The sequence below is a fragment of the Amblyomma maculatum genome, chromosome 1 (genome assembly GCF_055883805.1).
Source record: "Amblyomma maculatum isolate TAMU_Amacu chromosome 1, ASM5588380v1, whole genome shotgun sequence".
Taxonomy (NCBI): Eukaryota; Metazoa; Arthropoda; class Arachnida; order Ixodida; family Ixodidae; genus Amblyomma; species Amblyomma maculatum.
This window is the reverse complement of record NC_139344.1, coordinates 336,318,396-336,344,938: the sequence shown is the minus strand read 5'-3', so window position 1 is coordinate 336,344,938 and position 26,543 is coordinate 336,318,396. Positions and strand designations below refer to the sequence as shown.

Genomic DNA, 26,543 nt, shown 5'->3' with positions numbered 1-26,543 from the left:
ACCCTTGTGTGCGCTACAGGAAAAGGGTGGAGCAAGGAAAGGGCCAGGAAACACGCACATCATTTTGAGTATGTGAATTGCATGTTTCTTATCACCAATTTTGACCGCAATGCCCAAAAGCCACCAATGCGGTCTGGCAACGTATTCCAAACCAAAACTTGTCGCAGAGATGGCGACGCCCATTTTGCGTAGTTTTACGGGACATTTAATCGGACGAAGCGTAACGCGACACTCGTCAAGATGCATCTCCCACAAGCGCCTGGTCGAGAAAACACTTCGGTTTGGCGTCCCTGCCAGCATAGTTGCTTCCGCGTCGATGGCAGCCTACTTGCTCGTGAGCAAACGGCCGGTAACAGTGCTGGCGAAGAGACCAACCAAGGAGGCCAGGGATGCAGCGATTCGGGTGCGCTGTGGTTCAAACTCTTCTGAGTACTCTGTTCTCTTGGTTATAGTGCCTGTCTGGGTCATGCAAACATTTCTAACGTTCAGGAGGATCGGGAGGAAGCTGAACACACGATGCACTTGACGCAGCGTGAACGGCGTTTCATCCGATTCGCCTCGGTCGAGTATGATGGCCAGCTTTACATGACGCCGGAAGATTTCCTTGAATCGTTGACAGAGTCGGAACCAAGGCGTGAGTACAGGTGTTATGCTAAATCAGTATCATATGATGGCTGCTCAGCTTCTCTGTTCAAGCACCTCTGTTGATTCCATGCCATGAATGTGGGTGTATATATATATATATATATATATATATATATATATATATATATATATATATATATATATATATATATATATATATAAATTTATTTCACATACTGGATACGATGAGAAATGTTCTCATTGTTCATGCGAATCCATTTTCTTTATCTTTCTATCTCACAGCCCGACTGCACCGGCGTCAGCTTTCTAAAAAAGAGCTGGAACACATGCTGGATCAAACGCCAGCGAGAAAATACGGATCCACAAAGCTGTTTAGAGACTTGAGGGAGCGCGGTGAGTTTGTCATCCCCGAAACATGCCTTACCCTTCCGGGACGAAACAGGCTCGGAATTCTTAAATGGTCATATTTTGCTTTCATTATTTGTTCATGTTTTTCAGGAATTATATCCTACACGGAGTATCTGTTCCTGCTGTCTGTATTGACAAGTAAGTGCATTTCACCAGCTTACATGGATATAAATAATCACGCCATCTTTGTTGCAGAACCTCAATCAGGATTCAGAATCGCTTTCAACATGTTTGATACCGATGGTAATCAGAGGGTTGATAAGCAGGAATTTTTGGTGGTAAGTGGATCTGTGAATATTTTCCATGCAAACAATTCCTGAATGCCAGAAAGCACCTGTCTTCTGCACAGTTTTATGCAAAAAGATGTTGAAAACTTTCTGACCGTTTTATTTTTTTGGGCAAGTAGAACACTAATACTTGGTATGACAGATAAAGAAAGTATTAAATTGCTGGTTATAGTAACCAAAATATCAACATTTTGGATTGGGGCACATGTTCAAGCTTCTCAGACTGTGAATTGCATAGGGAAGAATTCAGTTTCACTTTTATAGGTTCATTCAATAGTATTGGTTATTTCCAAAGTATTGCTACATACAGTTTCAAGAAAAGGTAAATTTATAAATCCATATGCGAGCAATGATATAAGTGTTAAGAAAAAAAGAAATGTAAAGGCTATACAGCATATTCTACAAGCGTAACATTTCATGCCTTTGCATCTTTTCTAGCCCCTTGGAAGATGCTGACATCCTGATTTTTCTCTCGAGTACATTTACTGAGTTTTCTTTCTTTGGCTGCTGGGCTGCTGCTCAAAGCAGTTAAAACTGCTTTCTCTTCCTCAGTGAAAAAATATAGTTATGAGGTTTTTTAACAACAGCGGCACTCCTAAATGGACACATTGATGCGGTCAAGGAATGGAACACTAGTTTTTACTTGGTCCTGCTTTTTCTGACATAATGCTTCATTGAGCTGTATGAAAAGACTGCTGTTCAAATTTGCTGTCCTTACAGGTTTAAATTACAACTTGTAAAATTTACATTGTAAGCTGTTATAGGATTGGTATGGCCATATAGCCATGCATTCTGCTCTGCAGTCTGTGACATAAGCTGTAAGACTTTATTTATACGATAATTAAATTAATTTCACAAATCTTGAAGATGAGCTAGATGGTGCATTGCAACTTGACTAAAGATAAAGCGCACAGAAAGACACTAAATTAATTTCATTCAAAATGAATTTGTTAATTTGAAATTAAATATATGGCTGGCTAGTGGCAATATGGACAGAGGAAAAATCTTACGGGGAGGCCATAAGCTGGCTGTCAAGGGAAAATGCAGAGGGGAGCTACCTTCAACAGAGAACGTCCTGACACGGGCAGATGAACATGCAATCTGAGGGTGGTCCTCATGGCAACAGCCTTGTCGGTGGCTACCATGGAAGTTTGACATGCTTCACAATGACAGTGGGAAGCTGGGGAGTATAGCTCTGCATGGGCTCGGGCCGCTCGGAATCCCTTTACCTTGGGCTTGGGCCCATCTATTTTGTCTCGGATGGGCCAGGCTGGGCCCGTGTACACCTCGTTTTGGCTCATGTTCACCTCTAATGACAGCAAGGAGTGAAGAAGTGCCCGAAGTGATTTCGACTTTAGTTTTGCGTTGACTGAAGAAATGAGTGTTTTTGACATGGCTAAATGGCCTAACCAAAGCTGTAACAGTTTTTGCTGATTAATGCGCTAAGCTCAATACATTGTCTTCACAACTTTTTTCTGACTTTACTCATAAGAGTATACTTATTGTGATTACATTTAGTTATTATTAATAAACTTCTTGAACTGTATAGTTTTACGTTTAATTGCACATTGAAGTGAGGGAGCTGTATTTACACATGCCTAGTTAAATATACATGCGCTGTAGAAATGTGCCTGTTGACACACCACGGACACACATATAAGAGCAATGCATCTGCATGATCACGGTGTACTCTAGCTGGTTTGCCTCCCTCCGTTATAGCTTGTTGTTTATGGCACTGTGTCCACACCCTCTGTTCATCAAGAATCCCTGTCACCTTTAGTATTTCCCATGTACATGGCTATGTCTGCTTCATATAGTGACAAAGTATAGTCTGCTTTATAGCCAAAAGTTACTCTGCAGTGCAAGGAAGTTTTCTCATTTTCAAATTTAGTGAGAAACATACCAAAATTGGACAGAAAAAAATCACCCTCTTTGATAATTGGTTGGGTAATTTTTTTATCGCTCTCGTATCTCATGTGTACAGAAAAATTTCAGCTTGCTTTCAGGGTTTCAGTTTGTCTGCTTTGACTCATTTAAATATCTCATAAAAAGTAATTTGTAACAGAAGTTTTCAAGTTTAGTCTATTGATCATTTTCTTGGTATACCTGCTTTGACTCATGTAAATATCTCTTAAGAAGTCATTTATAAACAAGTGTTCAAGTAGTAGACATTTTGACCATTTTGTTCTATCATTTTTTTTTTATATTCACTAAGCAGTATTGCACACAGTCTTTCTAAGTGCTTTACATCTTTCAGGTTTCTGGGAATCTGCAATAATTTGTGCTAGAAATGTTGCAGCAGAACAATCTGTTTTATTTGGCTTTTGGAACATGAGAGCACCTCATATATGTGTACATCTTTTCGTGTGGGGAAAATCTTAAAACAATCAGACATGTGAAACACAGTGGGGTTCAAATCCTGCCGACATGAATTGCTGTCACACTCATTGCTTTACATGTCATCTGGACCTTCTGGATCATCTTAGTCTATATCATCATCAGTGGTGCCTCAGTTTCAGTTCAGCATCCATTATACTCTTTCTTCTCTGTAGGATGTTATGTGCTACTTGAAAATTAGTGGGGTTAGAAAATACTTTCTCCCCAAAAATATTTACAAACATAGTGAACAGATGTTTTCTTCTTGTGTAGAACTTGCTAACCGAAACCAAGGAACTTGCCATCTGGCACCATCTGCTATTATCTACTGATGGCAAACATGTTTCCAGCGAGCGGCATTTTGCTTTCTTTTTCATTGGCCCTTTTACATCAAGATGGTGAATTACCATCTTTGTGAGTGAACTAGTTAAGCACTTGTGCTTGTAAAACAAGCAAATAGAAGCATACACCCACAGGAGCTCATATATAATGTAGAGGCATTCATTTTGAAAATGGCTTTCTCGCATTAATTTAAAATGTGTGGGGCTTAAAATGGCACTATGCAGCTTTTTGCAAGGCAGTGGCATGTATGAGCTGCAGCAATTTGCAGAACATAACATCTGAGGAGTAATCAGACCAAAACTAATCATGTTGTTTGTTCATATGAAGAAGCCATGACCAAGGAGGTTAGAGGACATGATTTTTCCCGCTACTGTTTTCATTCATCTGTTGACGTTCGTCTGTCCTTAAGTTTGCAAGGAAAGGTATTCTGACGATATTGCCTTCTGTCGGAAAACTGCTCATGACTGATGCATTCCTGCCTCTGTTATTAAGCTTGGTTTATGATTTTTGCTAATTGTCAGCAAAGTAGGGCCTTGTTTGCAACAGTGGGAGTTTCACCACTGCATTATCCTCCAGTGTATAAAGTAATTGCAGTTTTGGTTAAAGTGAGCCAACACTACCAGCAACATTCCTGCATAAATTTTTCATTTGTGCTTGTGTCTGTTTACACCTTTTAGAGAGCCAACAGAGCTAGAAATATAGCACTGTTTTCAGGCCCAATACTTCATGTTTTCTTGAAAGATAGATAAAAATTCATGCATTTTCTTTTTATATCTTTGACTGAAAGTCTGTGACAAGCAACCTCATTTATATTATTTGTTCAAAATATTTATTGTGTCAGAAAACTGATATCTGAGAGGGAAAAAAAAATGGCTTTAAACGCATAACGCGTAAATGAGGTTTTGTTGGCATCTTGTGCTTCTCGTAACTCAATTCTTACATACATTTGTAGCATATTCACATTCATTTGCTAGATATGCAAACTTACGCTATCTTATGCATTATTCTCCTGATGGTGTTCTCAAGTGTGGTAAGTAGCATTAAGCAGCATTGGCTTTGCCAGGCCAGGATCAGTGGCATCTCATACTAGTACTTAATGCCAGTTGGTACCTCACACTGCTTAATTGTGTGGTATTCAATATCTATTTCAAAAAAGATATGCACTAGTGGAAAAGAGAAGGTAACTGTGAAATTTGTTGTAGGCTCCTGACTTATAAAGAGTTGAATGCTGACACCTTTGACTGATATAGTTGGGCTTCTCATGCATTCATAGGAATTTTTGTGCCTTATTTCAAGATGTGGCTTTATTTCCTCTGAATACTTTAACAAAGCAGTCCTCACAGGGCAGTTGATTATCCTTTCAGTGCAGTCTTACTGAGTAATATTGGACAGATGGATGCAAATTTCTAGGAAGAAATTGTAAATTTTGTTTTCGTGTACTTGAAGTGAAAATGCTGCTGTACAAGTTGATGTTACCTCCGACAAAGTGTCCTGCTTTTATTCTACATGAATTTTAACTGCAGTGATATGCTAGATGAAGTGTAACATATTGATTTTGTTTTAGCATCTTTAATGAGATGTTAACAATATGTTAAAATTTCTTTCACGCACTACTTGTGCAGGCATGCAAGCAAGAAGGGATCAAATTTAATTCTTACTTCAGCACATGAGATGATTTGTTCAGAATTATTTTAGCAGTTCCTGCCTGTTTGTTTTTCTTTATTCATTATGTTGCTTTTCTTTTGTACGTGTGTGCACATGCAATATTAGGTCCTGCAAATCCTTGTAGCGGCACTTTTTTTCAAAAAGTCTGGAAAACTTGGACTTTTTGATGATGTTCCTTCAGATGTTGTAAGTTTGTTTTGCTGTGTTTGGGTGCTGTGTTGTTTCCTGGCTTGTGGTGCATTTTTTTTTTTCTTTTTTGCATGAAAGTTAGCTTTGGCTGGGTGGCTTCATATGTGTTTTGCATGTGCAAGCTTGAATTTAAAGAGAAAATTATTTGTTACATTGTTTTATGTTGTGTAATTATAATGCATGATATGCATGCGTCGGGTGGTTTGATTCCAGTAGCATTAAAAGAGATCATGTGTTGTTTATTGAACACATCGAAGGGGACTGTCGTTGCATTAAAATAGTTTTATTTTTTCTACCTAACACCTAAGGTGCTGTCTGAAGCTTAAATAAAAGTGTTCTGGTAATGTTTGCTATCTCCAATATATTGTTTTCTGCAAAGAAAGTTTGGTTACATTCTTTGGCTTCTTGAGCAAACCTCACATCTTTCTTTTTTATTAAAAAGCAGGTTAAATGTAGAGATAATTGCATAGTACCTTGACAGACAAGTATATTCAATAGCAGCAAGCTCTATCATGTATGTATGTATATTTGAAAAATATAGCTTGATTGGCAACCATTCAGTTTTTTGTGACCTCAAATAAAATGGTATCTTGTTAGGGCCTATGAGATTTTTAAACAAAATCTTTTTTTAGTTGCCCGAAGTAAATGTTTCGAGCAATAAAGCATGAAAACGTGGGACAGGTGTTTCTGCTGTGCAGTAATAATGTGTGTGACACAAAAATGCAAAGCTAGATCCACTGCAACTCTCGGGCCTTTATGTTATCTCTTTTATTTAGGTCAGTAAGTAGGGCTGTGTGCGAGTCATTGTTTGTCGCATGTGATGAATGGGTACTAACCTTCTTCGTTGTCCACTACAACATTCCTAATCTGGAATGTGTGAGACGGGTAGAATGTTTTGACCTATGTGTGTCGTGGTCTGGCTACAGCCAACAATTTGTGTGTTCATGCTGCTTCAAGCACTCGCATCAGTATACATCTTTCTGTGTCCACTGTGACCACGAGTGCAGTGGCCAAGCACTAAATTCAGTGCTGCTTTTTCAGAGTTTACTTCACTCTGGAGTATGTGTCTGTCATTTAAGCTGCTTTTTGTGTTCTCTCTTGCCTGAGCTGCACAGCCTACTATGATGCCCTCTTCTCTCTTCTATTCCCTTCTTTTCCCCAGCTTGAAAAGATTTTTAGCACTGTTGCACGACGTGGAAAGAAGCTTAAGACAAATGCAGATGTGCCTGAGCTGGTAAGCACATGTACAATCCTGGCTGATGATAATTGCCTAGCAGAGCTATATCTGATTATTAATTTTCTTTTCCAATATGTTTAGTGTTTATTCTTATTGTTGTAAATCACAAATATGGCTCCGTGATCCAGTTTGTTAAAATTCTAGCAGTTTGTTTATAATATTGTTTATAAGCAGTGATAACCGACTGTTGTTGTTTTTTTTACTTTAAAATCTTTATTTTTGTCAATAACCGCATGTATTCAGCATTAATTGTCATGAATTTGAGGCTAATGATTATGTATGTAGTTGTACGAAAATGGTTGGGGTAACGCTAAGAGATAGGAAGCGTGCAGAGTGGGTCAGAGAAATAACTCAAGTTACTGACATTCTAGTGGAAATCAAGAAGAAATGGGCATGTGCAGGACGTGTAGTGCAGAGAGAGGAAAGAATAACCGATGGTTGCTTACGGTAACAAACTGGATGTCAATGGAAGGAAAGTGCAGCAGGGGGTGGCAGAAAGTTAGGTGGGCGGATGAATTTAAGAAGTTCGCAGGGGTCACGTGGATGCAGCTAGCAAAGAACCGGGTTAATTGGAGGAATATGGGAGAGGCCTTCGCCCTATAGTGGGCATAGTCAGGCTGATGATGATGTAGTTGTATGATGCACCTTAAAAATGATGTTTGCGCTGATACCACACACAGCCTTGGTGGCTCAGTGGTTGAGAGTGCGAAACTAATGGGCTGGGGGATCCAGGTTAGATGCCGTACATGGAAATCACGTTTCAATGGAGGCAAAATGCAAGATATCCATGTACTGTGCAACGTCAGTAAACTCGGGTGGCCAAAATCATCTTAAGCCCTCCTTACAGCATCCCTTGTAGCCTGAAGTACTAAAATAAGAACACACTCTGTTGACTTAACTGCTATCACTTTAAAAACACATAAGTTTTAAAGCTTTTGATACCACACACAGCCTTGGTGGCTCAGTGGTTGAGAGTGCGAAACTAATGGGCTGGGGGATCCAGGTTAGATGCCGTACATGGAAATCACGTTTCAATGGAGGCAAAATGCAAGATATCCATGTACTGTGCAACGTCAGTAAACTCGGGTGGCCAAAATCATCTTAAGCCCTCCTTACAGCATCCCTTGTAGCCTGAAGTACTAAAATAAGAACACACTCTGTTGACTTAACTGCTATCACTTTAAAAACACATAAGTTTTAAAGCTGGGGGAGAAAGTGTTCACTAAGCATGTACTCTAAAGAATTCCTGAGCACCGTCACCTGCGGCGTGCATGGTAAGCACCAAACGAAAACATATCAAGGGCTTGTGTGTTTGCCTGTAGGCTTTTGTGTTTACCTCCTGGAGTGGCATTAATGGTCATTTGGACATAATCAGCACAAAAGCTTTTTGTCTCTATTAGCTTTGGAAGTGGGAGGTACCTTTAATGACTATAACTGGGATCACATTGAAATAAACATAAGATGAAGGGTTCACACTTTCGAGGGTGAAGTGTGTCTGGGTTACTATAGTTGCGTAGCCGTTCCCATCTTTCTACATCACAATCACCTCATTTGCTTCAGGCTCGTGCTGTGTGAGCAGCTTACTACTATATTTAAGGGATATAGGTTGTGCTTTGTGTTTGTGTAGCTGTAAACAAACAGCCATAGGGCCGAAAGTAGTATGGTGGCTTTTCAGTGTGTGTCTGCAGTGTTGTGTCCTTGTGCTGCACTCTGTATTTTGGCGCCTACCTAAGCTGTTGAAGTGTTGGTTGTGGTAGCCGTTCGTGTTGCCATGCGCACTGTTTTCACTTTTGCCAGTATTACACTGCAGGCTCATATATGTGCACTTGAAACTAGTGCTTAGCTGAAGCTTCATGTGGATGTCTGTGCCAACTTGTGTATTCATCATATGCACCTGTCGCAGGAAACTTTCCTTGAGACAGCTGGAAGCCTCCATTGCTGCTTCATTGTTTCACAAAGTGTACTACCAGTATCTGGAGCAAAAATGAAAAAAATAGTAGCAGATAAAATGGTACATGGCTAGGACATTCTTTTCAGCCATGAACATAAACTTGTAGGGTGTAAGAATAGAGTTAACTAACCTTGTGCATTAAGAAAGCAATTCAAAGTTCTTGAGGCAGACTATCTGCTATTATAATGCTGAAAGTTATGTGGTTTTAGGTGTCGCTAAATTGAGAGGTTAATCAATTTAGACATAGTTTAAGGTCATATGACCTGCCACATACAGGCCATCATTAGATAACCTTTGTTTGAGCCCATTATTATCAACTTTTACCCCTGTTCTGCTGATAAGGCCATCAGTAGTTATACGCAGCCCTAAATGCCAAGTTGAAGGAGGAGACTTCTGTGCAAATAATTCAATACAACTTACCTTCCCATTGACGTCGATACAACAAATGTCTCAATGACAGTTGCCTGCGAACCTGTACTTGTGGAGAAAAAGAAAGTATGCTTGACACATGTGCCCTTTGTGGAAATAACACCTGTGCCTCGTCTTTCCCTTTCACCAGAGATTATACTCAATTCCATCATCGCTTCCAGTAAGGCTCTCCTCCCTGTGGAAAACTTGTCTTTGTGACTTGCATGTTACTGACAATTCCTTCCTGCTTGCTTTGCATAAAGCCCTGCATTGCAGTTTTATTTTTCTTTGTGGCTCCTGCTAGCTTAAGACTTATGAATATGAAGTTTATTTTGAGCAAATGTAGTTTTGCATTTTCTTAGATAAAACTATGAGAAGCAGCTACATAGAATCCTTTTGTTATGTCGGAGAAGTTTTGTAGAGATGGCTTCCCTGACCTGTCTTAAATACCTAGGATTCTAGCTTGAAGTACATCGCTTAAACTTGTGTGCAAAAAAATTTGACCATTTTTCTTAATTTTTTCGTGGTTGGGACCTTACCACAAACTTTTCACCATATCTGCTGCCCCTGGCTAAACACGTCCAAGTGTCTAGCTACCGATTGCAAGGTCTGCTAACTGCATGGGAGGTCTTGGTGACAAAAGTAATCATATTTAACCACTGTTTTTTGCTAGTTCTGTATTAGCTTTGATCGTTGTCAAAGTACTTGGCACCCATAATGCTTTCAGCTTTGCTGATAAATTGCAGCACAGCACAAATGACTTGATGATCTCCAGTCAAGTTCTCTGCCACATATCTGTGGCTATCCTTAAGCAGTGGAAAGTGAATGCATTGCTGCTAATTCAGTTGTGTTCAGAAGTCTCAAGCAAGCATGCTCCTGAAGTCACGTCCTTCCAGGCTTCTCTTATTTGCACGTGAAAAATTGCTCTTTGGTCGTCTCTTTCACTTCTCACTGCACATCGAGAGCTTGCATTTTTTTTATTAATGTGCTTCATTGCATAGCATGTAACTCATTGTGCTCTTGCATGGTTTGCATCTCTGTTGTGGTATTTCATTGTCATACTGCAACATGCTGCAGGTACCATGAAGTCTGCAGTGGTCATTCATTGATGTGTCAGGTCATGAATGTGCCTTGTGCATACTGTTACATGCCTCCCATCATCCTTACTAATGTTTCTGCTCTCAAAAGAACTTAATCTGATGCTATATAATAGTGTTTCAAATCATGGCTTATTTGGTGCTGAATATAGCACTATGCTGGCTTATGGTGGCAGGTAGTTGGCAGGTGACCTACTGATGTTCCAATCCTGTGGGGCTACTGATGCCTGTGTAGATTTAGGTGCACCTGTCGTGACATCGTTTTTCACACTCGCTTTTGCTGCTTTTGCTGTTTTGTGCACAAATGTTTTTGTATATGCTTTTTTTGATACAAAGTAGTGCTCTGTAGAGAATATTTTTTATTGTGATTTAAGTCATGCTTTCATTGCTGTCTTGCAGTATTGTTGTAGTTATAGTTTCGTGTTGCATAACTTGTGTGTGTGTGCATTGTAAAAGATTTTGTCAGTAGATATAGTTTTGTATACCATTTTCTGTTAGCATGAAGATAAGTAACCCTTAAATACTAGTGTTGAATATCTGAAAATAACTTTTCTAATATTTTAAATAGTATCTAGTATATATATAACCACAAATCTCACTACTAACATAGTATGCACCTTGTATCAGTGGCTGTAGCTCAGTATAAGTAACCGTAGTACTATGCATTGAGGCAACCATGTCAATTTGTTTCTTGGTGGATACAGCGGTGCAAAAAGGACAAAACTTAATGGAGAGACATACAACAAGTGTTCGATCAATGAAGTGGCTGTTGTGTGTGCCTCCCTTATCTCTCTTGCCCTTTTTGCACTACAGTATCTGTCACAAACCAGTACCAACATGTCCTTCTTTTTGCTCTGTTCTAGTTTATCTCTGACTTAGATATTGTTTTCTTATTATTTCTCCACCTTCCCTTTTAGCAAGTCTAATCATTGATCATGCAGCCTGTCTGATAAAAAGTTAAAGAGGTTAAAGATAAAATAGCTTAACTGCACCTGTTTTGCTTCTGACATACAGCGAAATGCGGTCATGTAGAATTCATGGTTCAGCTTGATCTTCTTTATCATCATTTAGTTCAAAACATTTTCAGAGGACCCTGCTGTATTTTTGCTTACTTTGTGTTTGTGACAAAAAGTTGGAATTTTCCTAGGAGCAAAGTGAGAATAAGGATTTTAACTCTGTGGACACGACATTGCTTGTGCACCTGTTTGGGAAGAAAGGATCAGACACTCTTAGATATGATGACTTTCACAGGTATGTGGGGCTGTCCAGCAAACATGAAAAATTTTCTTTGTTCTTCTCAGGGAACCAGTTTTGAGGAGGGCAAGTTTTAATGCCAGTGGACATAAATCTTGACAGATTTTGAAAATTAACATAAAGCTATAAATAGTATTGGAAGTTCTAGTTCTGTGTTTGAATTGCTAGGTGTTAGTTTAAGGAAAAATATGTTATATCCATTTTTATTGCTTATGTATGTGCACATATGAAATTGGCACAGAAAGATTTCTGAAGTGACATATATGACACCCTTCTTTTTGTGAACCTATAACCCTAAAACTAATTTGGCTAAAGTGGATGATAAGGAATCTTGGCCCTGTGTGGCCCAATCTGCAAGTTTTACTTTTCTCTTCCTGTTACTTTTTTAATAAGTAGCATGTATCAAACAGTGCTGATTGCTTTTTGTTTTTGCTAGTGATTGTGCACTTTTCTTTACTTTCATGGCCAACTAAATACTGGCTGCCCTGTGTTTCTCAGGGCAGGTTTGTTCAGACTGAAATACCATGAAGCGTAGTCGATACTCTAGCATGACAAAAAAAAATTGTTTTACGTGTAGATGAGCTCTTGTCTGTAAAGTGTGCTGGATACTATGCAGTGAAAAAACTTTAAGCAAGTGGCAAATTCAGTTTTTATATGCACAAAAACTAATAAACAATCAATAATGCTTTCTTCCAAAACCAGATGTGCTATCTTGTGCCAAGCACTGCTTACAAAGTGATATGGTGATTTGTTACAGAGTCCTTGTGCATTAGTAATTTCATAAACTCTGTTTGTTGCATTTGCTGCACAGGTTCATGGACAACCTGCAGACGGAAGTGTTAGAGCTCGAGTTCACAGAGTTCTCACGGGGAATGCCCACAATCTCTGAGGTCGACTTCGCTCGCATCCTGCTTCGTTACACGTACATCCACAGTGCCAACTATGAAGCTTACATTGACAGGGTTAAGGACCGCATCCCTGAGGAGAAGGTCAGGAGACCTCTTTTTATTATGTAACCAGAACTAACTGGCATACCCAGCTAGGAAAACATGGGACAAAAGTATGTGCACTTAGGAGGGCACTCATCACTCATCCTTCACATTAAAGTATCCTCCACATTCAGCAAGTTTTGTCAAATCTAGATTTGCCCCTGAGGGTGATGTGAATGCCAATGAGCTGGTTCCAGAGATCGTCAAAATGAGCTGTTCGAACCTGCAAGCACGGGGCAGGTTCTGATAAACCTATGTTAACATACAAGAAGACGTGACAAATGGTACAAGCAGTGCAAGAACCTTGGCAGCATCTGTTGATATCAGTGCCATTCTCCTGAAAGCGAATTCCTAACTGAATTCAGAGTTTTCTGAATTGTTCATAGCATTTGCCAATGGTGAATGACAAAGTGCCTTACCGTTTATGCTCACATCACTTTAAATATTGATTTTAAATCCCTTAAGGCAGGTGATAAGTCATGTAGGGGAAAAACGATGATTGAGAACATGAGCAGGGGGCCTCTTGGAAATGAATAATGAAAGACTATGCAAATTGTTTTTAGATTGCAGCACATTTTTACTGTCATCATATTTGCAGGCATTGCTACGCCTTGTATACGAGAGTGTGTCAGTGTTCAAGTCATGCCTACAGATGTGGTTACAGTGCTTAAATGGGATGAGTAGGAATATTGTGAACTTTTGAAGATAAGTGTGCAAATATGGATGCTATCAAGCTACACTCATTTGCCCAAAGTTGCATAGGTGCAGAAAAACAAAAAGAACTTTGCAGCTTTCTGCGATATAGCAGACAAATGTGCTTTATTCAGCACAAGGTGGTGTTGTCCTTCTCACCGTCAGCCTGTACCTTAGGCTTTTGCATGCATTTCTTGTACCTCCTTTCTCTGGGCCCCTACGCCTTGGTGCTGCAGTTCGACTGCTTTCTCTTCTTGGCCTTCTTAGCTAATGGCTATGTGTGGGACAGGGTGGGCCGATTCATGCGGCTTGGCTCACATAAATGCAGCCGTGAAAAAAAAGCTAAGAGAGGCTACTGGTCAAATGAATTTCACAGACAACTTATCAGATTTAAATACCTTCCATCAGTAAAGGCTTGCACCTCTAATTACAGAGCACCACTAAATATTTGTCATTTCTTGTGGGTCTTCCAGTCCAATTCGGATATAAGGGGACTTGTCCAACAAAAGTATGAATGTGGTTCAGGTTTCTGCCATATGCATTAAAACATTGTGTAGAGTTTCAAAACGTTGATAACCTTTTAACTTTGTTACTGCATCTGCATATCTTGTCGTTGGACATGTCCTTGGGCTGGTTGATTCATCCTTTCAAGCGTAAAAAAGTTTGCTCAAATTGCGCGAACCCAGTGCAGGATGCTTGTCCTTTATCCTCCATTGTGCTCGTGTAGGTCACACTAAATAAAATAACTTCATGCTGTAATTGGGTATTGAAAAGCCGTATAGGGCTTAAAGAAGTGGAGGCACCAATTTCTTGTAGAGTGTGTTGTCTTTGAAAGGATCCACAGCACACCAAAAAACATCAGCGACAACGTGGACTGCGCAAAAAAGACGGTAAATACTTTTTAATTGAATTTCTCCTCTCAGGCATTTTCGGTTCTGGTTTAAATTGCCAAAGGACGACTGTGACGTCACAGACGAGTTGAGGTCACATGAGGCATACAAAAACTGCAGTATGATTGCTGCTTTGTTTATTTTAACTCACACCAACTCTTACATGGACTGCCCAAGGATCTGGAATAAAAAAAACGAATAAGCAGCGACTATATCGCAATTTCTTTAATGACTCACGTGACCTCCAACTAGTTTGCGATGACACAACCATTGTTTGACCGTTGAAACTGAAAGCAAAACTGAAAGAGGAAAAAATTCAATTATATACATAATTTTGCTGATGTAGGTAAATTCCACATCATGACTCATATACGCTATTGTCTTGCACAATGCTTCAAAGGAAAAATTATGCTTTTCATGCGTCTACTTCTTTAAACATCATATTATGAGGTATGGATGCTGTTCATTCTTTGCTTTACTTTATTATTAATTTACGTGATAAGAGAAAAACATTCAGAATGCAAGCCAGCAGCTGTGTTTTTGTTTTTGCTCCCCATTTGTTATATCTTGTCACTCGTATATCAGACCAAACCTTGCTCATATGTACTCATAATATTGAACGAATTTTCTCTCGATGAACAGCCTAATACTGGTGCTTAATTCCGTGCATAGACTGGCCGCTTTCAATAAACTCGTTTTTAAAAGCAATTGATGCCACATGGCACAGTTGTGTTGCGTTGATTGGGTATTGTTTCGATTTATTTCACGGCACTCCGTCTTTATTATATTGAAAGTGCTGCATATATTACCATATTATATTTAGTTCCTTGTATCATATCTGGCTTTATTAGTGTGTTCCTGTTTACTTGCCTTTCTCATTTTTTATTTTCCCCACTCCTGCAATGGCCCCATTAAAGTCTGTGGTATGTCTAAATCATTAAATGACATTAAACATTTAATAAATATAGTGATAGTCAGCGATGGTTAAAAACATTCAGTGACGATGATGATAGGATGGTAGTGACAATTGATGATTACAATGACAGTAATGATGATAGAGATAGTTAATTTAGTTATTGGTATATAGTGACCGATAGTGATGATGATAGTCAGAGAAGAGAGAGAGAGACTCTCTCTCTCTTTTTCTCGAGGAATCTGGCATTCCAAAGATCGCAGCAGGGTGGCCAAAAGGCTTTCGCTTCGCTGTAATGAGTAAGTGTTTATTAGCATGAATGAATATCGCTAAAGGCATCAAAAGTAGCGGTCAGCTGCTGCTGAATGCAATCATGCATGCGCTGGTGTTGACATGTGTTTTCCTCCTTGCAGGGAATCACATTTGACCAGTTCAAAGCGTTCTGCCAGTTTCTTAATAACCTGGATGACTTCTCCATTGCCATGAGGATGTTCACGTATGCCAATAAGCCAATATCACAAGGTAGCCTTACTCTCTTATTTCATTGTACTCTCTGTTGCATTAATCAGATATTGTATGAAGGCTTCTTCCACCTTAACTTAACAAAACTGTTAAGGTACGAAGTTCACAAAGTGGCGAGATTTGTTATCTGGTTATTTGTCATTTAGGGAAACCTGGTGGTTGGTTTTGCTTTTATAATACCAGGCTTTAGTTAGAATCAGTTGGAAATGTATTTTGCCTGTGGTGATGCTGGTGTAAAGGAATTGACTCACACTGTGGCAGTAGCGACAAGGGTCGCCTGTCAATAGTGGGGTGAAATTCCAGCAGTCAAAATGACGAGGAAGCTGCAGCAGAGTAGGAACTAGCTTCACCTTCGCAATTGCAGGTGGCACTAGAGCCACCATCTGCATAGAAAGCCTACTTTTTCAATTTAAAATTTGCTGATGACTGTACATGAACAGGCTGTACTGAAGCAAATTTAATCCTATATTTTGCTCTTAGTAAAAGTAAATTCTGTGGCCTTTTTTGACAGTGTTAATTTTTGTCCAGCTCTGAACGACATTTATTGCCGAGAAAATTGCACATTGCTCAAACACATGGTGTCTATACACGGAAAAGGGCTCTGTGAAGTTAAAGGTGGTACAGACGCTATTCGCTATCAGGTTTAGCAGGCGGAAGTTGTGGCAACCCTTTATTGCGGAGCCCCATAATGTTGGTTTGTTTGAATTTAAAAGCACACGCAAAAAAAGTTTTCGGTGTGTCAGCTCTTCCCCCACCTGAGACGCTTTGCAATGCCATCCAGCTGGGCAATGAATAAATTGGTTTACCGGAAAGGAAAGGCGCCGTATCTGTCGCATATTTTCTTTGGACACCTGAACCATGAGGGAAAAGAGGAAGGTGGGAGTGAAAGTGGAAAGAAGAGCCGTAGTGGAGGGCTGCAGAGTAATTTCGACCACCTGTGGATCTTTAATGAGCACTGACATCGCAAAGCACACGGACGCATCTTCATTTTGCTCCACTGAAACGCAGCCGCTGGCGGTCGCGTTCGAATCCGTGTTTTGCAGAACAGTAGTCGGCCGTCTTAACCACTGCGCCACGACAGTGGGGCACCAGCTGTGCAACCAGAGCTTGGCTTTCGCGGATGCTAGGTCAACAAACGCCATCGGCTCTCTCTCCCTTTCTCTCTCTCCCTTCTCTCTGTTCGATGTTGCATCGTGCGTGCAATGGTTGCCAGCAGAGCTGCAATGACGTCACATGAATAAGCTCCATAGCTTAGCCTATAGGATCTGTGCTCAAAAAACTGTGTCGACACATGCAGTTTACTTGTGACGTTTAAAGGGTGCCACCCGTATTTCATTCTTTCACCTTTTTTGGTTTGCAAATGCTTCATTTTTTTGAAGAGAAGTAGCCTCTGTGTCCTCTCAATGCATTGATGGAGGCCAGCTTCAATTTGCGCTCAAAAGTTCCATTAAGCAGGTCATAATTTGTGCTAAAAGTTTGCAATTAAAGATAAGCAGAACATGGTGCAGAGGGGAGTCTGACAAGGTTATGAAAATTGCTGGGATATGATACTGGCAGCTTCCATAAGGCACGGTTAATTGGAGGACAATAGGCAATTCGGTTGCCTCGCAGATGATGATGATGAATTAAGTGGTAGTTGCTGAAGCTTTTCCTAACTGCTTAAGGAACACTGCAAGGGTTATGCCCATTTTACATCAAAGAGCAGCGTGCTATGAGAAAAGTAGTTCACTTTGATTTCAGTGTTCTGCCGCTTACATAGTCAAACAGTTGTTCAGCTAACTGGCTCAAGCTCATTGCCTAACTAATCACATGCATTGTGATACTGTCCAGAGGCCCTTATCATCATTTTTCTCTTCTTGGCTATTATGGGAAGCTAGGGTTCAAGTAACAGCTGAGTGAATGCCCCGAAGAAGAGAACAGAACCAAACAGCCTTGCTGTATAATGCATTCTGCAGGCACAGGAGTTACTGGAGGAACTTTCACTGTGAGCAGTGTGGCAATTTTTTTACGTGTTTTTTTTTTTTCAGACTCATCTGATTTTTTATTTCTTTTTTTCATGCAGAGGAGTTTCACAGGGCAGTAAAGATTTGCACTGGCCACAGCCTGGATCCCCACCTCGTGGACACAGTGTTCCAGATCTTTGATGCAGATGGAGACGGATTCCTCTCATACAAAGAGTTCATCGCCATTATGCGAGACCGCCTGCATCGTGGGCTGAGGGTGAGGAAAGTTTGGTGCTAGGCCTTATTATTTTCCAGCCAGAGGCGATACTGTCGCACTTGAGACATGGCCAGTATCTTGAAAATCACCTTCAGGTGTCTGTTTTGCTTCTGGTTCTTTCCATTTTGCAAGCTGTGCATGCATGTATGGATTGTGTGCCTGTCTGCCTGCTCATTTGCGTGAATGTGCGTGTGCCTATAACTCTCCTCAAGCCAATATCTTTACCTTTCTTTGATAGTAAACCCTTTCATAGCAATGGAAGAATGAAGTGATGGAATTAGAAAGACAGACTGTGGTTGTTTAACGCTAGTTGTTACACCTTCAGGAGTTCTGTGTTTGCATTTATGCTTCTGTCTGAGAGTGCTGTGTTTCATGTGTTGCCATATTGAATTGAACCTAACGCCATAGGGTCAGTAAGTATTATAAAGCATGTCGCCATACAGTGTTTGGATAGGTGAATGGAAGTTTTTCTTGGGATACCTGATGAGTAGGTAGGTGTTGTGCCACGTGCCAGGTGTTGTGTCTAATGCAAAGTTGGATTTAAGCTTCATTTATTGAATCTATACCTAATTACTTTGTTACTGTCTTGTATCTGAATGCTTTAGTTTTAGTGCACCATAGAAAATGCATTGTTTTATAGAGTATTGTTACATCCACTTTGAATGCAAAGAAATATTCCACGAGATATAATTTTATTACTTTTTAACCTCGTGCTTGCCAGGTCATCTTCACTGTTAAGTAACGATGTGTAAGTTATAACGCTTTCGAAACATTTATGATGGTCTTTTTGGGATTAGGTCATATTGCATTTTTGTAAAAGAGGAACAGGGGGTATAAAAACCTTTTGCTTTCTTTCATCACTTGCTTTCACAAATCTTCATACCCTTTTCTTATCCTTGTACTTCGTCCTATGCTGTCCACCTGTTTTGACCACACTGCAGCAGAATTTTTATGTGCCTTGTGTTGCACATGATGCTTTACAAATTCTTTTTTTTTCATAATTGCTCTACATTTCAGAACGAGGCAGTCTCACTTGTAAGTATACAGATGCAGGCCTCCTTTGATCGATGCAGTATTGGGCCACTGTCCGTTCATTTCAGGGAAACATGCATTTTGACACATTTACATGTATTATACACTTCTGTAGGACACAGTACATTTCAAATTTTAATATTTGTGGAAAGCTTTAAAGAGCTAGAACCAAATTTTTTTGCTAAACAGGTTGTCACGGAACTAGTGAGTGATCTCTAAATTTTATCTGCTGAACTCTCTTTAATGCCTTCGGGCCCTGAGGGTATATGAATAAATAAATAAATAAATAAACTGTGCTTCCTAGCTGAACAGTCTGTGACCAAACCATAGACTGTGGCATGCATCTTACAAGCAGTGATAGTTGCTTTGAGGATGCGCTACCACCAGTATCGTTATGCAAGCTGCACTGCACACATTTAAGGTATTCCTGAAAAACTTTATATTGGGCAGTTGGCAGTTCAATTCCCGGCTGGCCGAGTGGTGCTTGGCTCCTCTTTATTTTTTTATTTGTTATGTGAGGGGCATTCAAAAATTTTATCTACCTGATGAAGAATGGAAAATTCATCAAAAAATAATTTTTTGTCAGCATAATTATTTGAAGACTCAGTGCACTCTGCCTACTTTCAACGAACTGAGTTTAGGTTGTCATTGTCTCCTTGACGTTTTCATTGGTTGAAAGCCGTTGGCTTCAAAAACACTTTCAAGATATTGGAAAAGAAAATAACCTGAGGCATATAGTTCTGGTGTGTGGAATAGTTAAATAATCAGTGGAATGCCGGCTACCAAATAGCCACCAATCACCAATCCACCAATCAGATGACTGGTGGTGGTCAGGGAATTAACAACACTTTTTAAAACTGCAAAAACACTGAATACGAACCCTGATGAGAGCTTCCTTGCCTTTTCTTTTTGGTGGTCTCCAGCACAGTAGTGATCGTGTTAGCCTAGGTCTCTCCACCTATAGCTGTCGTCTGTGGCACGAGTTCTTAAAGCAAGTGGCTGTTTTCTTCTCAGAACGGTCCCATGAATTTCCTGGCAGATTATTCAGTCCTAAACTTTTTAGGAGCGAGTTTTAGGGGAATCTTGGGCTTCAACTTTATGGGCTTTGTTTTGGACTTGCGGTTTTTGGGCTGCACCCAAGTCTTGCCTGCTGTCACCAAACATTAAAAAAAAATTCTTGATTCTTTATGACCATGTCCAGCACTGGCAATGAGCACCCTTTTGAGATAAGCCCAGCAGTCTCGCAAACTATCTTACACTAACTTTGTACGTGTCCAGCTTTTCATTAGTGATGGTCCGAACTGCTGACGCTGAAGTGCCCATCTTTTCTGCTTATCTTGACATCGTCGCTCAGCGATCCACAAATACAAGCTATCCACCTTGTTTCGCATATAATTGTGAGTGCCATCTTCAGTTGACTCTTCCCTCTTAAATTATTTACTCCAAAATTTCACTTTGTGGTAAACGGAGGCAGGCTTTTTACAAAGCATCTACATACATTCAAGAATCTCCTTTGTTTTCTTATATTTTCTAATAAGAAACTTAGTTACTGTTCTTTGCTCTTGATCGAGCAGTTCGTTTGAAACCTCAAACACAGGTCCACTCGACATGCTGTCACCCAGTCAGCTGGAACTGCACTGAGCTGCAGGTTCATATGGGTTACCTCAAGGCATGTCTCCTTGCACAGATTCATTTTCGCTCACTCACTACCTTCTCTTTTACTTGAGTCTATGTCAATGCAGATTAATTAAGTCAAGTGGTAGAAATTATGACACCCCTCATTGCTGATGCTGCTTTGGGACACTTAGTCTTGTATACCATACTTCCTTGCTTAGGTAGACAAATTTATTGAATGCCCCTGGTATGGTGGTCAGTTGTGGACTGAGGGTGAAACTATTAGCGTTTAGAAGAAGTCTCTGCTAATTTTAGGCTTTCAGAGCTCTAATTACAATAAAAAACATGAACATATATAAATGCAGTGAGCAGAAAATAGGCTTTTTTTTCTATGGGTGTGTGAATATTGAAATTTTTCATACGAATCAAATGCGAATATGGGGAAAAAAAAGGGCCTTCGAATATTGAACATCTGATGAGCGAAAAAAAAAAGAAATTAAAATATAGCAAACATGTTTGTCTTGCTTATTTCAGAAATGACTTGTATTTGCAAATAAAATTAAACTAGAATTGCACAGAAGTGTATACCCTACTGAAAGATGCGTATAAATATTATGCAAAAGCTTGTAGACTGGTTTTCTGTACTGGAAAGACCAGCAGGAAGCCGGGTGGAGCTGTCATATCACTGCTGCAGACAGTCAAATCTCATTAATTCAGCCTTCAGTGGACAAAAAACTACCGGAAAACATTCGCATCAGTAATTTTATCCAATGAACACTTGCGCATTCGTTGTCTGAATTTGAGATAGAACCGAAGTGAGAACGTTTTCTTCCGGTTTTATCAAATGCTTTGTTTTTGCGCACTATGTCGGGAAGGGGTGCGTTTCGATGGAGGCGAAATGGGGTGGCGCCCGTGCGATGTCAGTGCACGTTAGAACCCCAGGTTGTCGAAAATTCCAGAGTTTCTCCATTACAGCATCTCTCATAGCCTGAGTTGCTTTAGAATGTAAAACCCTACAAGCCAAACCAAAGCAAATCCTCTTCACAAAAGAGAAGGTCGCTCGATCGCCACATAACGACCCCGTTGCATTTTTGAGATGCTTCACTGCAAAGTTTATGTGAGTAGGCATTGCAGTGAAGTATACCCAAAATGCGACGGGGCAGTTTTGTGAAAAGGGCCTTTCCGGCACTGCAACTCCGCGCGCTCAAGCATTGCAGTGAAGCGTGCAGTAAGGTAAAACTGCGCAGAATTCGAACGTTTTCGGTGTATTAGGTAATTTCCGAATATTTGAAAATTTGGAATGTTTTTACACTCTTTTTTTTCTTGTGTGTGAGGTGTTACCTTGCATGCGTAATCCTTGCCTGTCACCTGAGTGAAAAATATACTGCATGTTTTACGTTACTTATTACTCATACCTAGAGTCCCTGGTTTGCTGATGCGGAAAAATCGGTATTCCACAACTTGACAACAAATGATTTGCAATATTCTGTGGGAAGCCTTTGAGACAGCAGTGGCAGCCTTACTTCTGCTTTTTGGCTTGCTTCTTGTTTCATACTGCGCAGTTCTGTGCCATTTCACTACTCTTCATGGTTCTTTCACTGTATTTTTTAATTTTGTACTATCTGTGTCATTTTCATTACACGTTTATAGATACGGTACTTGCATGATTGTGATTCTACCTGTTTTTCAAATTGGAAAATTAAAAATGAGTGGGGAGGGGTGTCAGCTTACAGTCGAAGCCAAAACATGGCACTGCCATTGAATATGAAACATCCAGGATATCAGCTTACAAACGTGAAACCAGCAAAGAAAGACATAGGATAAGACAGAGGAGGTACACAGACAACATCGCTGCAATCTCCTCTGCTTTGTCCAGTGTCTGTCTTTGCTAGTTTCAGCTTTGCAAGTATTGTGACCCACCTTGCCCAGCAGTTTATGCTCTTGAATGGGATTCGGGGACACAACAGCATGTTTATAATTTCATATTTGCTCTGCACCTGCCCCATCATGTACTACCATAGACGTACAGTTCTGTAAATACAGCACTCTCTCGTTAGTAGTTGCGGTGCACTTCACTTCAGTGGCCCAAGTTCATTGAGAAGTTTTTTCCTCACTGCTTTCAGGCCTGGTGGGTGAGCTCATATAAAAAAAAAAACTGAAAAAAAAAATGTATTCTCTATAAACCTGTTCATGACCCTTGAAGCGACTGTTTTATTTGAATTATGAGGAGAGCATAGGGGAGGTCGATCCTCAGCATTTTCATGTACTACAAGCACAGTTCAGTATGCTGGTGCCTTGCGACCTGCTCTTTAAAAAGTCTATATTTTTAACTCTGTTCCAAATGCATCACGAGGTGCTTTCTGAAGGAGATTGTTAGAAAAAGCAAACTCGTGTTATATTCTTGCGAATAAACCAATCCCACCTACTGATCTGCACATATGCCGGTTTTCCAGAAGTTGCACTGCCACCACGCCTGTTGTTGGGGACTGCTGAACTGCACATGCAAATGCAGTACTGCAGTAAATGCTGCTTAGTACACATTAACTTTCCTCACATCTCTCAAACTGCATCGCTGTGAAAAATTCCTCATATGAGTATTTTGCAAAACTGCATTGACTGTTTCATGCAAGAAGAGCATTCAAAAGTTCTTGCTACTCTTTCATTTCCATTGCTACTCTTTAATTTCCACTGATTGCGTTCTATCATATTAGCTTTAGCTATGTATGAATCACCTTGATGTACGCGAATATTTCATCATGCATTTTTTTTTTTTTTGTGCATGTGCATTTTGATGTGTGTGTACATTAGGCTAGAATGGACATCGCATAAGAATATGGTTCGAGAGTTTTGAAATGCTGTGTCGAGCCTTACATGCCCCAGCAGAACCTCTTTATAGTAAAGCCACTCGGAGCAGCAAATAAATATCTTTACTACATTAAGACCTTTACTATATCAGTTGTTGGTGATAACATGGTCCTGAGGATGATATGTCTAGTAATTAAATAGCTACTTACTAAACACGTCTTGTTGCTTTATGACAAAAATGCTCAAAAATGCCTCTTATCGTCTCTTCGTGAATTTTTTTTTTTTTTTCAGATATAAGATTTTTTATTACATCTTGAGGGGGTACTTCTTATACATGAAGGTAACATTGATATAAATGCAACTGAAATTGATTTCATGTGAAAAACTAGAGCCCTTGCATGAACACTGCGTCATCATCTGCTGTTTTTGTGTTTTAAAAATCATTAGATCAGAAATGCGGCAACAGTCAAGCGTTGCAAAACCGCACATGTCACGCCTCCACTGCTTGGCACCGCTGCCTCGTGCTGCAAATGTTCGGCCGTTTCTTCCCTTCCCTATTTTTCGCCTCATTTTTACTCTTTTTTACTTTCTAAACTAACCGCGCCACTTTCCTTCCATGTTTGTAGCCAGCTTTAGTCTTCTTTCCTATAAGCTGCATGCTTTCCCTCACGACTCCAAGGCCTACGTAAAGTTGGCTTCTTCTAATGCTGGTGAGCTTGGTGGTAAAGTTATTAAAGAAAACTTCTTACATATAAAGAAATTTTCGCGGCAATCCTGGGTAATGCACTTGCGGCGATATCAGTCTGTGGGAAGAACGCGCCGCGGCCAGATTCACTTTACTGTAACCTATCTTTACTGACAATACCTTTACTGTGAAGGGCCAACAATGTACAGTCGTTTATGGAAGATGAACTGGGACTTCGCTTTCACTTTACTAGACCTGTGTTTTTACTATATCGAGTCTACTGGAACGTGGTTCTACTTAGTACGTACATACATGGATTTCGCACACTACCAATATGTGGCAACATATATTTGTAACAATGATATCATAAGTTCTTACATATAGGTTAGGTGAAGGTTTTTGATTTGTGCTTGCGGAACATTGACAAAAGAGCGAAGTTACAGAAATACTACTAGACCCGATGATGAGATCCATGAAAGTGAGCCGGTAAAAAGGGTCCCATGAAGCATGTTACGTCAATAAAAAAAAAAAGTAACGTCTCGATTTACCATCGTAATAAAAAAATGTGTAAAGTATGGCATCTATGTGCTCTGCTGATAGCATTAATTTTTATCACGCTTGGTCATTCGCAATACAATCATAGACAGCTCTTGCCTCTTTTTCTTACCATACAGGTACAAGCACAATGAAAGAAAACAGAAGAGGAGGAGCTTGTAGACGCCACACTGTTCACATTTCATTTTATCGCCCCTGTACTGTATTTATATTACAAAAGCCTCATCATTGAGCTGACCATTACCTTAAACATGCACATTTTTTACTTGCTGTTGTTAATGACACAACGCAAGCCATGCACAGGATGCTGTTCTGACACAGTGTTTGCACGTAGAAGACCTCTACTTTCTAATAGCGATAAGAAACACTGAGATGCTGCAAGAAAGCTTGGCGCATACTACCACTGATTAGCGGAAGCTGATCCATTCAAGAGGGGGCATACGAAGGCAAAGGTGCTTTTATAACACATGCTACTGCTATTTGGCATGTTCAAATACTGGTTTTGCATTCAGACACAAGAACCCACAGAACTACACCTATTTGTTTGGGAAAAGGTGGAATGCGTTGCAAAAGACTACGTCCAGCTCTGTTCATCCGTTGTTTTCACGTCTGATGCTGGTGCTTTGCTTTTTAGAAAAAGCACAAAACCCAAGGACTTTGTTTGTTGCGCTGTTTCTATATAGCATCCAGGAATGGAACAGGTGAACCTCCCATTGCATGATGGCTGCACACAAACTAAAAATAAATCAGAATTGCGGTGCTCAGTCACTCCGGGCACCTAAAACTGTCCGGTGAGATCGGTCTGTTCTGTGCTACTGCTTTCAATATGTGGCAGTATTGCGAGTCTTTTTATACACATGCGTGAGCACATTGCTGTGAGAGCCACAGTGCTTCACAAGCTAGCTTGCTTGGGTGGACTGGGGAGAAAGATGTCAAGGAATCTGCAAGCCCTTTTCATTACCAGGTTCAAGCTTTTAAGGGAATTCCTGTTAATGTCAGCAGGTGCATCATCATGAGCCGCAAAGATTGTGGTCTGGTTTGAACCTGGGCACTCCGATTCAGTATTGCTTAGCTACTGAATCAGAGCACCCAGGTTCAAATCCAATTACGGAGGCCACGTTTTGATGCAGTCAAAATGCAAAGGCGTCCGTGTGCTGTGCAATGTCAGTGCACGTTAAAGATACACAGGTGGTTGAAATTATTCCAGAGTTGTCCACAACAACATCTCCTTCTTCTTTCAATCCAACCTTCATCCCCTTACTATGTAGTTCAGGTGTCCTCTGAGAAGTGGGACGATCACTGTGCCTTTGCTTTTCCATAAGCCAATTTACGTTTTTTGTAGTTATTTGCAGACCTCCATCACAAAAATGTTCCTAGTCCACTATTCATCCACTTACTTGTGCCATATGATATTTAATGCATGCGTATATGGCTAACAGTGTGTTGTTTTCACGTTGTTTTCTTTGTTTGCAGTCTCACCTTATATCAACTGAAGGATGGGATGCATTCAAGCTTTGCATCAAAGAAGAGATTCGAAGCCATTAAAAGCTTGTCCAGTGCTCACTTCACAAATTATGCATATCTTTATTTATATTAACTGTATGCAATATATTTATGAATTTAAAGTTAAATGTTGTTTTTTCTCTTTTATGTTTGTTAGACATTGTTAATATTGAAAGTATTGTGGCGAGTATTTATTACATGTTGTTTACTAAAATTTGTTGTATTATCAAATTCAATAAATGAATGATGAGAACTACATGATGTATTTAATCATATGAATAAACATGCTAACTCGATTGCAA

The 26,543-nt window shown here is 40.0% G+C and overlaps 1 protein-coding gene across 4 annotated transcripts; it reads left to right on the top strand.

Annotated features, from left to right (window-relative positions):
* MICU3 (Mitochondrial calcium uptake 3) lies at window positions 1–26,543 on the top strand. 4 transcript variants are annotated; one of them, XM_084587975.1, is made up of 12 exons: window positions 1–403; window positions 490–634; window positions 889–999; window positions 1,105–1,152; window positions 1,210–1,292; window positions 5,790–5,870; window positions 7,036–7,107; window positions 11,714–11,817; window positions 12,632–12,809; window positions 15,719–15,827; window positions 17,890–18,047; window positions 26,212–26,543. In XM_084587975.1, exons 1-12 carry the CDS (start codon window positions 110–112, stop codon window positions 26,281–26,283), a joined length of 1,455 nt encoding a protein of 484 aa, XP_084444101.1. In that variant the 5' UTR covers window positions 1–109; the 3' UTR covers window positions 26,284–26,543. The 4 variants fall into 4 exon arrangements, with proteins under 4 accessions (XP_084444101.1, XP_084444107.1, XP_084444114.1 ...); XM_084587981.1 differs by lacking the exon at window positions 7,036–7,107 and having other exon boundaries at window positions 2–403; XM_084587988.1 differs by lacking the exon at window positions 5,790–5,870 and having other exon boundaries at window positions 3–403; window positions 26,212–26,542.